The sequence below is a fragment of the Gobio gobio genome, assembly GCF_949357685.1.
Source record: "Gobio gobio genome assembly, chromosome: 17".
NCBI lineage: Eukaryota > Metazoa > Chordata > Actinopteri > Cypriniformes > Gobionidae > Gobio > Gobio gobio.
In genome coordinates, this window is record NC_137110.1 from 51,173,589 (window position 1) to 51,191,088 (window position 17,500).

Here is a 17,500-nt window from a genome sequence, read left to right on the forward strand (position 1 = left end):
ACTCAAGAGTAACACTCAGAGAACACTCAAGAGTAACGCTCAGAGAACACTCAAGAGTAACACTCAGAGAACACTCAAGAGTAACGCTCAGAGAACACTCAAGAGTAACACTCAGAGAACACTCAAGAGTAACACTCAGAGAACACTCAAGAGTAACGCTCAGAGAACACTCAAGAGTAACACTCAGAGAACACTCAAGAGTAACACTCAGAGAACACTCAAGAGTAACACTCAGAGAACACTCAAGAGTAACACTCAGAGAACACTCAAGAGTAACACTCAGAGAACACTCAAGAGTAACGCTCAGAGAACACTCAAGAGTAACACTCAGAGAACACTCAAGAGTAACGCTCAGAGAACACTCAAGAGTAACGCTCAGAGAACACTCAAGAGTAACGCTCAGAGAACACTCAAGAGTAACGCTCAGAGAACACTCAAGAGTAACGCTCAGAGAACACTCAAGAGTAACGCTCAGAGAACACTCAAGAGTAACGCTCAGAGAACACTCAAGAGTAACACTCAGAGAACACTCAAGAGTAACGCTCAGAGAACACTCAAGAGTAACGCTCAGAGAACACTCAAGAGTAACGCTCAGAGAACACTCAAGAGTAACACTCAGAGAACACTCAAGAGTAACGCTCAGAGAACACTCAAGAGTAACACTCAGAGAACACTCAAGAGTAACACTCAGAGAACACTCAAGAGTAACGCTCAGAGAACACTCAAGAGTAACGCTCAGAGAACACTCAAGAGTAACGCTCAGAGAACACTCAATAGTAACACTCAGAGAACACTCAAGAGTAACGCTCAGAGAACACTCAAGAGTAACGCTCAGAGAACACTCAAGAGTAACGCTCAGAGAACACTCAAGAGTAACGCTCAGAGAACACTCAAGAGTAACGCTCAGAGAACACTCAAGAGTAACGCTCAGAGAACACTCAAGAGTAACGCTCAGAGAACACTCAAGAGTAACGCTCAGAGAACACTCAAGAGTAACGCTCAGAGAACACTCAAGAGTAACGCTCAGAGAACACTCAATAGTAACGCTCAGAGAACACTCAAGAGTAACGCTCAGAGAACACTCAAGAGTAACGCTCAGAGAACACTCAAGAGTAACACTCAGAGAACACTCAAGAGTAACGCTCAGAGAACACTCAAGAGTAACGCTCAGAGAACACTCAAGAGTAACACTCAGAGAACACTCAATAGTAACGCTCAGAGAACACTCAAGAGTAACGCTCAGAGAACACTCAAGAGTAACGCTCAGAGAACACTCAAGAGTAACGCTCAGAGAACACTCAAGAGTAACACTCAGAGAACACTCAAGAGTAACACTCAGAGAACACTCAAGAGTAACACTCAGAGAACACTCAAGAGTAACACTCAGAGAACACTCAAGAGTAACACTCAGAGAACACTCAAGAGTAACACTCAGAGAACACCACTCAGAGAACATTCAAGAGTAACGCTCAGAGAACACTCAAGAGTAACGCTCAGAGAACACTCAAGAGTAACACTCAGAGAACACTCAAGAGTAACACTCAGAGAACACTCAAGAGTAACGCTCAGAGAACACTCAAGAGTAACACTCAGAGAACACTCAAGAGTAACACTCAGAGAACACTCAAGAGTAACACTCAGAGAACATTCAAGAGTAACGCTCAGAGAACACTCAAGAGTAACACTCAGAGAACACTCAAGAGTAACACTCAGAGAACACTCAAGAGTAACGCTCAGAGAACACTCAAGAGTAACGCTCAGAGAACGCTCAGAGAACACTCAAGAGTAACACTCAGAGAACACTCAAGAGTAACACTCAGAGAACACTCAAGAGTAACGCTCAGAGAACACTCAAGAGTAACGCTCAGAGAACACTCAAGAGTAACACTCAGAGAACACTCAAGAGTAACGCTCAGAGAACACTCAAGAGTAACGCTCAGAGAACACTCAAGAGTAACACTCAGAGAACACTCAAGAGTAACGCTCAGAGAACACTCAAGAGTAACGCTCAGAGAACACTCAAGAGTAACACTCAGAGAACACTCAAGAGTAACACTCAGAGAACACTCAAGAGTAACACTCAGAGAACACTCAAGAGTAACACTCAGAGAACACTCAAGAGTAACGCTCAGAGAACACTCAAGAGTAACACTCAGAGAACACTCAAGAGTAACGCTCAGAGAACACTCAAGAGTAACACTCAGAGAACACTCAAGAGTAACACTCAGAGAACACTCAAGAGTAACGCTCAGAGAACACTCAAGAGTAACGCTCAGAGAACACTCAAGAGTAACACTCAGAGAACACTCAAGAGTAACACTCAGAGAACACTCAAGAGTAACACTCAGAGAACACTCAAGAGTAACACTCAGAGAACACTCAAGAGTAACACTCAGAGAACACTCAGAGAACACTCAAGAGTAACACTCAGAGAACACTCAAGAGTAACGCTCAGAGAACACTCAAGAGTAACACTCAGAGAACACTCAAGAGTAACACTCAGAGAACACTCAAGAGTAACACTCAGAGAACACTCAAGAGTAACGCTCAGAGAACACTCAAGAGTAACGCTCAGAGAACACTCAAGAGTAACACTCAGAGAACACTCAAGAGTAACACTCAGAGAACACTCAAGAGTAACGCTCAGAGAACACTCAAGAGTAACACTCAGAGAACACTCAAGAGTAACGCTCAGAGAACACTCAAGAGTAACGCTCAGAGAACACTCAAGAGTAACGCTCAGAGAACACTCAAGAGTAACACTCAGAGAACACTCAAGAGTAACGCTCAGAGAACACTCAAGAGTAACGCTCAGAGAACACTCAAGAGTAACGCTCAGAGAACACTCAAGAGTAACGCTCAGAGAACACTCAAGAGTAACACTCAGAGAACACTCAAGAGTAACACTCAGAGAACACTCAAGAGTAACGCTCAGAGAACACTCAAGAGTAACGCTCAGAGAACACTCAAGAGTAACACTCAGAGAACACTCAATAGTAACGCTCAGAGAACACTCAAGAGTAACGCTCAGAGAACACTCAATAGTAACGCTCAGAGAACACTCAAGAGTAACGCTCAGAGAACACTCAAGAGTAACACTCAGAGAACACTCAAGAGTAACACTCAGAGAACACTCAAGAGTAACACTCAGAGAACACTCAAGAGTAACACTCAGAGAACACTCAAGAGTAACACTCAGAGAACACTCAAGAGTAACACTCAGAGAACACTCAAGAGTAACACTCAGAGAACACTCAAGAGTAACACTCAGAGAACACTCAAGAGTAACACTCAGAGAACATTCAAGAGTAACGCTCAGAGAACACTCAAGAGTAACGCTCAGAGAACACTCAAGAGTAACACTCAGAGAACACTCAAGAGTAACACTCAGAGAACACTCAAGAGTAACACTCAGAGAACACTCAAGAGTAACGCTCAGAGAACACTCAAGAGTAACACTCAGAGAACACTCAAGAGTAACACTCAGAGAACACTCAAGAGTAACGCTCAGAGAACACTCAAGAGTAACGCTCAGAGAACACTCAAGAGTAACGCTCAGAGAACACTCAAGAGTAACACTCAGAGAACGCTCAGAGAACACTCAAGAGTAACACTCAGAGAACACTCAAGAGTAACACTCAGAGAACACTCAAGAGTAACGCTCAGAGAACACTCAAGAGTAACGCTCAGAGAACACTCAAGAGTAACACTCAGAGAACACTCAAGAGTAACGCTCAGAGAACACTCAAGAGTAACGCTCAGAGAACACTCAAGAGTAACACTCAGAGAACACTCAAGAGTAACGCTCAGAGAACACTCAAGAGTAACGCTCAGAGAACACTCAAGAGTAACACTCAGAGAACACTCAAGAGTAACACTCAGAGAACACTCAAGAGTAACACTCAGAGAACACTCAAGAGTAACACTCAGAGAACACTCAAGAGTAACGCTCAGAGAACACTCAAGAGTAACACTCAGAGAACACTCAAGAGTAACGCTCAGAGAACACTCAAGAGTAACACTCAGAGAACACTCAAGAGTAACACTCAGAGAACACTCAAGAGTAACGCTCAGAGAACACTCAAGAGTAACGCTCAGAGAACACTCAAGAGTAACACTCAGAGAACACTCAAGAGTAACACTCAGAGAACACTCAAGAGTAACACTCAGAGAACACTCAAGAGTAACACTCAGAGAACACTCAAGAGTAACACTCAGAGAACACTCAAGAGTAACACTCAGAGAACACTCAGAGAACACTCAAGAGTAACACTCAGAGAACACTCAAGAGTAACGCTCAGAGAACACTCAAGAGTAACACTCAGAGAACACTCAAGAGTAACACTCAGAGAACACTCAAGAGTAACACTCAGAGAACACTCAAGAGTAACGCTCAGAGAACACTCAAGAGTAACGCTCAGAGAACACTCAAGAGTAACACTCAGAGAACACTCAAGAGTAACACTCAGAGAACACTCAAGAGTAACGCTCAGAGAACACTCAAGAGTAACACTCAGAGAACACTCAAGAGCAACGCTCAGAGAACACTCAAGAGTAACACTCAGAGAACACTCAAGAGTAACACTCAGAGAACACTCAAGAGTAACACTCAGAGAACACTCAAGAGCAACACTCAGAGAACACTCAAGAGTAACGCTCAGAGAACACTCAAGAGTAACGCTCAGAGAACACTCAAGAGTAACACTCAGAGAACACTCAAGAGTAACACTCAGAGAACACTCAAGAGTAACGCTCAGAGAACACTCAAGAGTAACACTCAGAGAACACTCAAGAGCAACGCTCAGAGAACACTCAAGAGTAACACTCAGAGAACACTCAAGAGTAACACTCAGAGAACACTCAAGAGTAACACTCAGAGAACACTCAAGAGCAACACTCAGAGAACACTCAAGAGTAACACTCAGAGAACACTCAAGAGTAACGCTCAGAGAACACTCAAGAGTAACACTCAGAGAACACTCAAGAGTAACGCTCAGAGAACACTCAAGAGTAACACTCAGAGAACACTCAAGAGTAACACTCAGAGAACACTCAAGAGTAACACTCAGAGAACACTCAAGAGTAACACTCAGAGAACACTCAAGAGTAACGCTCAGAGAACACTCAAGAGTAACGCTCAGAGAACACTCAAGAGTAACACTCCTATAATGTTTGAATAATGATCAAATGGAATGTTTGCTTAAATGGTTTGCATAATCAAGAAAAAAAACATTTTAGAACATTTAAAAAACTGGATGTTTTGAACATTCAGAAATTATGTTTTTATAACTCAATGATAAATTTAGCAAAATGCTCTTAGAGCATAATGAGCATATTTTGTTAGCTGGGATCATCACTAACTAGTGATTTTAATCATATGTAGATCAAACTTATAATGAAATACTTGCTTGTTTTGCTCAACCTTTTGCCATGTTTTCAAGTTTTGAGCAGTTTCAAAGCAGCCGATTGATTTGAATCTTCAGCCTTCACTCACAAACACAAACACTGAAAACTGTCTCTCACTGTAGATCTCATGTGATCATTTCAAATCAAACAATCGCTTCACTCATAATGACACTCAGCTTGAAGTGAATTTCCCCCATAATCGTGCTCTGATTGGATTATGCAAGGCATGCTCCGCCCTCTTATTCCTCTACCAATGAGAAGGCCCATGCACTCAATGATCTCTCTTTCTTCCCTTTGGTAATGTATTGTGTAGTTATAGCTGGTGTTTGTGATTGAGACACTAGAGGGCGCCGTGTGTCTTCATCACAAACACACTGATGAGAAAAATATGACACACACTGTGACAATAAAGCAATATCAGTCATTTATTATAAGCCTACACCACAATAAATACAGAAAATATAACGTGAAGGGAAATTAAATAATAAGTGTTTTAAATGTTACTACTTTAATTGTTTCAGAGAACATGTAACATTCCCACTATGTTTGCAAAAGGATAAAATTACATTTTTACATAAAAAAATAATAAAGGAAACTAATGAAACGACAAACTCCATTAATCTGAGCAAAGAAAGATCACACTTTAAGATCTCAATTATTTCTCCAATGAGATGAAACACATGTTGTGCTCAGATCTGCCAAAAGATCCCAAAGTCTGCGATCAAAAGTATGAACGTCTCAAATATATGACACACACTGTGACAATAAAGCAATATCAGTCATTTATTATAAGTTTGAATTGAGTCTACACCATAATAAATACTAAAAATATAACATGAAGAGAAATGAAATAATACGTGTTTTAAATGTTATTACTTTAATTGTTTAAGAGAACATGTAACATTCCCACAATGTTTGCAAAATGATCAAATTTAATTTTTACATAAATAAATAATAAAGGAAACCAAAGAAACGACAAACTCCATTAATCTGAGCAAAGAAAGATCACATGATCTTTCTCTAATGAGAAACTGTGCTCAGATCGGCCAAAAGATCCCAAAGTCTGCGATCAAAAGTATGAACGTCTCATCAAATATATGACACACACTGTGACAATAAAGCAATATCAGTCATTTATTATAAGCCTACACCATAATAAATACAGAAAATATTCTGTGAAGAGAAATGAAATAATACGTGTTTTAAATGTTACTACTTTAATTGTTTCAGAGAACATGTAACATTCCCACAATGTTTGCAAAATGATAAAATTTAATTTTTACATAAATAAATAATAAAGTCAACAAACTCCATTAATCTGAGCAAAGAAAGATCACATGATCTTTCTCTAATGAGAAACTGTGCTCAGATCTGACAAAAGATCCCAAAGTCTGCGATCAAAAGTATGAACGTGTCATCAAATGATCTGATTTCTTACATTTCTGCATTAAACAGATACAAGAGCCAGCAATGCTCCTCTAACACTCAGTGCCAGGTGTATTAGACTCGAGGAGAGACACTGAGCTAAAGGAAGCGGGAGAACGTGAAGAGCAGAAACATCTTCCTGTGGTTTGGTGTCTCTGGAGGAAGTCAGACACAGGAAGCTCTTCGTTTCTCCTCTGCTTTTTCTATTTATAAAGTGGAAGTTCTGAGCAGTTTCTGAAGGAGGGTTTCAGCTGAATGTTAACGCTCGTCTCCGTGTGTTTAGGGTGATGGAGCGCTCCGGGAGCAATCGCATGACGACGCAGAACATCGGCATCGTGTTCGGGCCCACGCTGATGCGTCCGGAGAACGAGGGCGGAAACATGGCCATCAACATGCTGTACCAGAACCAGGCCATCGAGCTGCTGCTGAGCGGATATGAGCGGATCTTCGGAACCGAGCAGACGGGGTCTTACTGAGGGTCTTACTGAGGGCTTCTGCGGAGCGCCAGCGCTAGTCCATACACTCATCATATATGAATGGGTGGATCTCATGAAAACGGGTCACAAAAAATATAAACAAAATTGTGCATAAAGAAAATATTTTTTAGGATCATTACGATATTATTTGAATGGCAATTAAACATTTACACCATACATTTTCAGTGCATCCAGATGTTATTTAATTATTTTGACAGTAAAAATTCTCACTAAAGTTTTGTCCTAAAAATATAAACAAAATTGTGCATAAAGAAAATATATTTTTTAGAATCATTAAAATATTTGAATGACAATTAAACATTCACACCATACTTTTTCTGTGCATCCAGATGTTTTTTTACTGTAAAAATTATCCTAAGCTCTCTAAAGTTGTCTCTAAAAAATATTTAAAAAAATGTGCATAAAGAAAAAACATTTTTAGGATCCTTAAGATATTATTTGAATGATGATTAAACATTTACACCATACATTTTCTGTGCATCCAGATACTTAAAAAAAAAGAAATTACAGTAAAAATTATCCAAAACTCTCTAAAGTTGTCTCTAAAAAAAATTTTTGTTTAATTGTGGATAAAGAAAATACATTTTTAGGATCATTAAGATATTATTTGGATGACAATTAAACATTTATCTTACATTTTTCTGTTTTATTAAATTTTTTTACAGTAAGAATTCTCCTAAACTCTCTAAAGTTGTCTCTGAAAAATATATTTTTTAAATTTGCATAAAGAAAATACATTTTTAGGATCATGAAGATATCATTTGAATGACGATTAAACATTTTCACCATACATTTTCAGTGCATCCAGATGTATTTTACAGTAAAAATTCTCCAAAGCTCTCTAAAGTTTCGTCCTAAAAATATAAACAAAATTATGCGCAAAGAAAATATTTTTTTAAGGATCATAAAGATATTTGGATGACAATTAAACATTTTCACCATACATTTTCAGTCCATCCAGATGTTTTTTAATTTTTTTACAGTAAAAATTCTCCAAAGTTCTCTAAAGTTTTGTCCTAAAAATATAAACAAAATATTGCATAAAGAAAATACATTTTTAGGATCATAAGATATTATTTGAATGACAATAAAACATTTTCAGTGCATCCAGATGTTTTTTGTAATTTTTTTGACAGTAAAAATTCCCCAAAGCTCATGGATGGACATGAAACTGCTCTATTAATCCTTTCAAATAAATAATATACATTATAACATTTGATGTTAAATCCACTATTGTTTTATAAAGAATTGTTCTAGTCTGTAAAATATTTAATGCAAATACTTTTGAAGTAACTAATTCATTTACAAGAGTAATCCCTTACTTTACTTTTTCAAAGAAAAGTAATTAATTTACAGTAATTCATTACTTAGTAATGCATTACACCCAACACTGATAATGAATTATAAATGAGACAAAATATATGCAAAAAATGTGGGTGACCTGAAACTGAAAGTGACTTGTTTTGTGAGATTCACTCAAACTTATTTGTGTGTGTGTGTGTGTGTGTGTGTGTGTGTGTGTGTGTGTGTGTGGCGATCCGTCTTTCAGCAGATTTCATCCCTATAGTGCCTTTTAAGTGTTTCTATCTCAAATCATTCCCTTCTTAGCGCTCGTGTAGTTTTAATGCAAAAGCTTTCAAATAAAGCTGTACGTGTCACTCCATAATCACAAAGATCAGCACAGGTCACAAGTTGGAGTCATTTAGTCGCCTTTTAATGGAGGAATAATAAAACCGGTGCCATTCACTCCAGAATGCCACGTAATTCCCTTACCATTGTTCCAATGCGGTCGCTGAGTGTGTGTGTGTGTGTGAGATAGAGGAAATTTAGAGGTGTGTGTGTGTGAGAGAGTGTGTGTGCCAGTCTCAGAGCGGGTGGAGCTCTCCGCTGCCATTTGTCCAAAACTCTGCTTTTAATAACAGAACAAAAGAGGAACTAAAAATGCATATGTTTAAAAAATGTGCATCCCCCACCCGCCCCACGCCGCGGTTTGGTAATTTTATATGGACTGTGGCTTTGGCTCTCGACAAAAAGAGCTGAAGAAAAAGAACCGGGAACGCTTACACACTTTTTAATGCTTGATTTTTATATATTTATTCATTTTTTATTTTCTTATTATTTCAATTCCACAAGGGGCCGCAAAGAAGGGTTCTGGGGGAGCTTCTCCAAAAGCAGAAGAGAAAGGACAGATGTTATGTTATTATTTCTGAATTATTATTAGATGAACAGTCACAGCCTGTTAATAAGCTTCACCCAGAAATGATCATTTATTCTCCTTCATGTCACGCCAAACCGGTTCGACCGTGAAACACACAACGTTTAATGCTGTTATTTTCCATAAATCCAGAGCATGCGATTTATCAAATCTTGTTTGCATCTCCGTATATATTTGAACCATCTCCTGTGTGTTCAGACAGAAGAACGAGAAATGATGATCTGTGGGTGAACTAGTTCTTTACGACGGTTTCATTGTTTCTGAAAACTCTCCTACGCTGTTCAGAGTCTCTGAAGGTTTTATTTTAAGGTCAGAACTTTCAGTTTTGTGACTTTTCCTTTCGTTATCTGTCCATGATGAAAACGGCGAGTCATAAATCAGCCGATCATGAGGCCTCGTCGCTGTGACTTGCTTTTTCTCCCTTTGAATTCTGTATTTCAGAATTATGACAATAAAAACTGAAAATCCATTGTGTTTTTGATTTATTCTGAAGCATCTCGGATCCGTTCATAAGACATGCATTAATAATGCTCAAAACCATTGAATTATATTCTGAGGAGGATGTGTCAATTCATTTCAATGAAATGAATGTACCATATTTTAGTTTGATAATGTTTTGTATTTTTAGGGGATTTTATGGGACTAAATTATATTTATGCTGTAGTTTATTATCAATTTATTCACTTTTTGAGCATAGACCTGAACTAATGAAACTGTGGTAAATCTGGAGGTTTGCTCTCTTTTTAAAGACGACACTTGGGCAGATTATTGCTGAAGTGAAAAAAGTGAACTTAAGAAATGAATTTGATGTTTATTGTTATGAAAAATGCACAAAAAACTATTGACATTTTTATATGAAATATATATTTTCAAAAACATGTTTACTATAAAACTGCACACGAAAAATCAAAGCAAGTTGTGTTCCAAATTCAAGGTTGATATCTCAAAAGATGAGCTTTCTGTGAGTTTATTTGTGTGCAGTATTCGTTCCAATGCGCTCAGACCATTACACAAGTGTGACACTTTTTCATGACCTTTTCCAATCATGTCCATGATTGTTTTTTATTGTGTTTACACAGCAAGTTCCAAAACCTTTACCAAGTTGTGTACCATTCCAATGAAGTAAAACAATTATATAAAAAAAAAATAAAGTAAAAAAATTTTCTCCAAAAAAACATAACCTGTTTTTTGTTTTTGTAAAGTGTGTACCTTGAATGCAATGTAAGTCGCTTTGGATAAAAGCATCTGCCATATGCATAAATATAAATGTAATGTAATGTCCAAAAATGACTGAAGAGCACCACAGTTTACACTGCAAAAAAATGCATTCCTCATATAGAATTTGGTCTTGTTTCCAGACTAAATATCTAAAATGTATTAAATCAAGATGCTTTTACTAGAGAAGTAAAATGACAAGATATTTTTTCTTGTTTTCTGCAAAATAAGTTATAAAAATAAAGTTTTTGCTTAAAGGTGCACTATGTAAGTTTTCCGTCCGCTAGAGGTCGCCTGTTCGAAACAAAGGTGTAGTTTGATGATGTCACGTTTGAGCGCAGAATCTTGGGACATGTGGTCTTCACCTCAGCCGGTGGGAAAGAATCGGGATCGGACTCGGGCAGAAATCATGTTGATGATGTGATTATTAACGTTACTGTAGTGAAGCAGAGCAGGAGCGAGTGTTGTGGAGCTGAGGAACCGCTGGAGCCATTGACCTATCGGTAAGCCCCTCCCCTCATACGCAGATGAGCCAATAGCAGTCGAGTATCAGTTGCGCTGGGACCGGAACTCGGACATCTTTAGGTTTCAGCGCCATAGAGAAACATTGGAAAATCCGAAGCTCTCATCGGTTTAATGGTGTTTATGCTATAAAAATGCTCAAATGTCGTGCCTGAGGAACTGTAACACTGACTCCAGGGATCCTGAGAGGATTTTCTGTTTGTCAAACTCTTACGATTAAAGTCCCTGCTAACATACAAACCGTAATAACTAACTGTTCTCACGTCATGTAACACTGTAGGTCAAAAACACGAAGGTCTACATTTCAGTGCCTCTCCATATTAAACTGGTTATATTATCTGACTCCTATTTTGATGGGTGTTATAGTCTCCGGGTAGTGAAAGGAAGAGCTTGCACGCAGTTTATCGGAGTTGTTTTGCAGATACAAAGTTTACCAGTTATTAACTGCACCCTCGAAAAATCATACGGTCTGTGTATATGTTTGTGTACTGTTAGTTGTATGAGTGTTTCTGTGTAATTTGCTGTGTATGTTAATGGTAATGCAACGGAGAGAGATAGTTTGTGAATGAGACGTTAATGCGCACTTATGCTTTGTTTGTTCAGCTCTTACAATGATTTTTTGGAGTGAATAACGATGCAATAAACTTGATAAACCATCAGTTAAGTTTGGCCATCATTCGGACGGGATATACGCTACAATCTGTGTCCAAAAACATCTCGGGATAAGGTTTTCACACTGACAGCTGTCATTGTAATATATAGCAACTCTGTTTGTTTGTCCGAGTTAGCAACAGTAACTAAGGGGGGCGGGGCTTACCGATAGGTCAATTGTTAATACGATGAACGCGACACACGCCTCGCGAGCAGCGGGACTTTTATTATGACACAGTCGCCGGCGGGACTTTTATTATGCCACAGTCGCCACTTCCGCTCCTCCGCTCATGAGTGTGAGGTAACGCAGCTCTGTTGATCATATTAGACACATCTGAGTGTGTTGATGATGGGATGGCGTTACTCTGTGATGATGGGATGGCGTTACTCTGCGTTCTCTCTCCACTGCTATGACACTTGTTCACACTGCAGTGAGAGTAAAGCGTTTCTGCAGAATAAAACCGCAAACTAACGCGGATATGATGTCATCGACAGGCCACGCCCTCACACGTCCTCGGGTAAAAGAGCATCTCACCATTTACAAATAGTTGTAAACATTTGGGATATTGTAAGTACTCTGAACAAAATATATAACACTGGCCCACTCCCGGCGCTATGGGCGGGCCTTAGGGGGCCGGGCCCGCCCACAGAGCTCCTGTGCCCCCCCTCCATCACATTTACATTTAAAAATTATTTAAAAAATAATAATAATTTACGTGTAGTATTTATATATTTATTGATGTGTGTATTTAAGTGTAATATTTGACTCATAATCTTATTTAAAAAAACACCCGCGAAGTTTGACTGATTGTTTACAAAAAAGGGGTTTCCCGCTGACCCGCTCTAACGGCAGCATCTCGGTAAAGTTACAGCGAAGTGACGTGCGCTCGGTTTTGCCTAAGCTAGCTAGCCAGGTTAAATTTAAATTAATCGTGAAAGTGAAAATATTAAAATATGGATATACGAAGCTTTTTCAAATCGTCAGCTTCTGGAGGGAAGAAACTGACACCTGTGGCGCCTGAAACACCTGCGACAACGACAGAAGGTGGTGGAGCCTCGGCTAGCAGCACCAGTCATGATCCAAGCTATGTTTTTTTTTAATGAGATTCCACTCCCAAAAACGTCGACTTCAGCTGTATTAAGAACGTGAGTAGGGCAGTTGGTTTTATTACTCTTCTTAAGTTGCACCAGCTGTGGTGTAAATTATGCATTTGACACTAGCCGTGTTTACATTCAAATTGCGCAAATTGAAATTGCGAATTGAAAATATTTTGAAATAGTTTTTTATCGATATTTAGATAATAGCGCAAAACAGCTGCGCAAATCTGTAATGGAAACGCAGCTACTGATATGCTATATGTGTGTGAGTGTGTCGTAGTTGATTATGCATGGTTGATTTAATACTTAACTTTGTGACTATTAGGCTGTTGGCTTATAGCATGCTGTGTTCACGGAACAATGCAGACCAAGGCTCTAACTGTAACATGATATCTTCAGTAACCGAAATATGAGTGGGCAATAGGCTAATTGTAGTTAGGATATTGAAATCGCCGTGAAACTGTTGTAGCAATAGTTGGTTGTTGTCCTATAGAAAAATTTATTGGATGTCATAATTAGGCCCCCCCAAGAATATTAAATGCCCGTCCATTGATTTGTTTCTGCCGCCGGCTCTGCACTGGCCTAATGGTGTTTGGATATTTTACTGAAAAAATGTTACATAGTGCAGCTTTAAACCAATCAAAATGATCTGCCAATGGGGTAAGACAAAATAATCGTGTTTCTGTTTCTGTTATTTTTCTTACCCCATTGGCAGATCATTTTGCTTGTTTTACTTAAAGGGATAGTTCACCCAAAAATGCATCCGAGGTGTGTGTGACATTCTTCTTTCAGACATATAAAATCTGAGTTATATTACAAAAGTCCAGTATAAATCCAAGCATTAGAATAGCAGTAATAGTTGCTCTGTTTTTGAAGTCCATGCATCTATCCATCATATAACTGCTCCAGCGGCTCTGGGGTGTTAATAAAGGCCTTCTGAAGCGAATCGACGCATTTGTGGAAGAAAAATATCCATATTTAAAACTTTATGAAGTAAACTTTCGGCCTCCGCCTTCCCTGTTCAATGTATGGAGAAAGTGTGTAAAGTTCTCCTGCGGATGGAAAGACTAACGCTCAGCTCCGCTCGTCATGACGTCACACACACATCTGGAGTTTCACTTTCAACATTCAACACTTTTACACAGAAGGCGGAGGCCGAAAGTTTACTTGATAAAGTTATAAATATGAATATTTTTCTTCCACAAACGCATTTATTCGCTTCAGAAGGCCTTTATTAACACCCCAGAGCCGCTGGAGCAGTTATATGACGGATAGATGCACTTTTTATGGACTTCAAAAACAGAGCAACTATTACTGCTATTCTAAAGCTTGGATTAGCATGAACTTTTGTAATATACAGTAACTCTGAATGAAGAATGTCACACACACCTCGGATGACTTGAGGGTGAGTAAATCATGGGCTAATTTTCATTTTTGGGTGAACTATCCCTTTAATATCTCATGTCATTTTACTTCTCTAGTAAAAGCATCTTGATTTAAGAATTTTTAGATATTTAGATTGGAAACAAGACAAAAATACTAAGTAAGAAATACTGCAAAAAATCCACCTATTTCAACTCAAAGGTACAGTGTTACTAAAAAAACGAAACGTCAGGTCTTTTGCAGAAGAACATTGTTTGGGTTGTGCTTGGGCTGTGAATGTGATTCTCCTACAACATTCACTGCTGGTCTTCAGAGAGATCTCACACTGACGAGCTTTACCCATTCATAGACACACTACTTCAGATCAGGCATAAGATTAATCGTAATAAATGTGTGCATATTGTAAATTAATAATTCCATGTGTAGCTCTCAGTAAATAAATAAAGCTCAGCTTTTTTCAGCCTGTATTGGGCATAAGATTAATAATGAATGTGTGCATATTGTGAATTAATTTACTACATTTAGTTACCCAGCTTTCCTGTTATCCTTCAGTAAATTAACATATCTATGAAAATGACTCATAAAACATATAAATATCCGTTAAACATATGTTTACTGTCTTCACTGACGAAAATGGAAACACTTTATCAGTCACATCTGCCCACTGACATGCTTTTCAAGCTGTTGTTATAAATTTTTTTGGCGTTCAGAATATCTTAAAATGCACATAGATCATAGATTATAGAAATCAACATGTTCTCGAGGGAGGAAGCCTCTGAACCTCACAGTGGGATCTCAGTGATTATAAATCTGCCTATATTGTATGATTAAGGGATGTACAATATGGTCATGCAGAATAAGGCATTAATATTTGCTTTATAAGTAATAATAAACAGCCAATATCCTAATATGCACTGTAAAAAAAATTCAGGTCTCCAATTGAAAATGTTCAAGTGAGCGATCACATCTAAATTTTTCAGTTGGCCAAATTGAATTTCTGTAAATTGATGCAATTTAATTCAATTAAAATTCAAACTGAAAATTTTAGATGTGATCGCTCACTAGAAAATTTTCAATTGGAGACCTGAATTTTTTTTACAGTGTGCATACTAATAAGCTCTAGTTAATAGTGAGAATTGGACCCTAAACTAAAGTGTTGCCATTTTTTTTTAAATTCTTTATTTTATTATTTACTGATATAACGAGATGCGCACGGGTCAGCAGTGTTGGGGAAAGTTACTTTGAAAAGTAATGCATTACAATATTGCGTTACTCCCTTAAAAAGTAACTAATTGAGTTACTTAGTTACTTTTTAAGAAAAGTAATGTGTTACGTTACTTTTGCGTTACTTTTGCGTTACTTTGTCTCACCTGGGCTGGGCTTGCTTTTTAGTTTTGTTTTTTAATAGCAAAAAAAGTCCTTTTTTGTGCTAATGTAAAGACCTCTTCATACCAAAATTGAAATAATAAGCCTCAGGCTGAGGTAAAAATGTGCTGCCATTCTGGATAATGGAAGAATAGGACGCAGGAGAAAAACGTTTTACCAATAAAAAATAAAAAAATCTAGTAATTTTTGCTCATGGCTTAACTGAATCATCAAAGGTCAGCAGCACGACATTGGTCAATAAAGGTAGATTAAATGCAGATTAAGGTAGATTGTTCTATTTAACATTTATATATTTGAGGTTTGAGTACTCTGATTTTGCATTTGACTGATTTTATTCATTTTGAGGAGTACAGAATCTTTATTGTGCGAGTTAGTCTAGAACTACAATAACCATCATGTTTACACACAACGCCTTTCCACTTATTTTTCACAACATGGGGGCAGGAGAGCTGTCAGTCAAATAAATGTGAAAAAGTAACTTGCGTTACTTTTTTGAAAAACTTGAAAAAGTAATATTATTACGTAACTCAAGTTACTTGTAATGCGTTACCCCCAACACTGCGGGTCAGTGATAAAAAATATAAATATTTCAGCTGAGTTTCAGACGAGGTTGGACGTAGTGATGAGATAATTATTATTATGTATATAAATACCTAACAGTGTATAAAGAAAGCTGAAATTGCTTGACTTATATTGATGAGTTAAAAGTGCTGTAAAAATGACTATTTTTCATTTCTTATGTGTGTCACATCTTGCTCTCAGAGATGCAGATGAGCAACAACCCATTATAGAACTATATATTATAATAATAATGTAAAACAGCATCCGTTTGCAGACTGGCTGACCGTAAGTGTGTGTGTTTAGGTGGAGGCCGGAATCGGTGCAGATTTGAGTCAGTGGTGTAATCTGGACCCCCCCCCCCCTCCGTTACCATGGTAACGCGACACACTTACCTCATCGCCACTCATTTCATATCATTAGAAAGAAATCATCAAAGTGAAGAAATGACAGTGATTTATGATCCGTCATAATAATAACCATGACGCTGCATTTTTCAGTCATTATTAATACAGTGTGTCTTTCAGAGCAAGACAATTACAGCGCAACACTCAATCTTTTCAAAATATGTACAACTTTATTACAAAGATTATGTATTAACATTTTAACAAAGCTTAGAAATTTGGTATAAAAATAACACTGGTGAAAATACTGCACGGCTGTCGTGTGCAAGACGCGTTTTGGTCCGTGTTTACATTTATAAAGAAGAAAAGGCGAGTATAAATGAACAAAGACAGACTTAAAGCACCGTAATTGTCAGCGTGAGGTCGTATCAGTGCAACACAATAACGTTCCTCCTCAAAAGGACACTTTATGATAGCATTGCAACATGAACACTATCAAAAAACATGATTTGGTGGAAAGATCTGATCTGATCTGGCATTAACAGTTTTACCAGCTCGTCAGATCTGTGTTTAATCAGTTATAGTGCAGTCGGAGATCTTTATGACACGCGCTAACCCTTGACTGTAAATACTTATTATATTTTATGTTGAAATATTGCATATTTCAACACCTGTGGTCATGATTCAATCTAACATCAAAAGGAAAAAAACATATAATATAAAAAATGTTGCATACTTTTAGAACCAGTAAGATTTTTGCATTGTGACATTTTTTTGTAATGCAATTATTATTCATATTT

General features: G+C 37.9%; 1 protein-coding gene across 2 annotated transcripts in view; it reads left to right on the forward strand.

The window, feature by feature from the left end:
* arhgap9 (Rho GTPase activating protein 9) overlaps positions 1-10,012 on the forward strand; it is a 99,866-nt gene extending 89,854 nt beyond the window's left edge. For both annotated transcript variants that reach the window (XM_079841657.1, XM_079841658.1), the window contains one exon: positions 7,115-10,012. In XM_079841657.1, the coding sequence (XP_079697783.1) occupies positions 7,115-7,307 (193 nt within the window). In that variant the 3' untranslated portion in view covers positions 7,308-10,012. The remainder of the gene's footprint in view (positions 1-7,114) is intronic.
* The last annotated feature ends 7,488 nt before the right edge of the window (positions 10,013-17,500 follow it).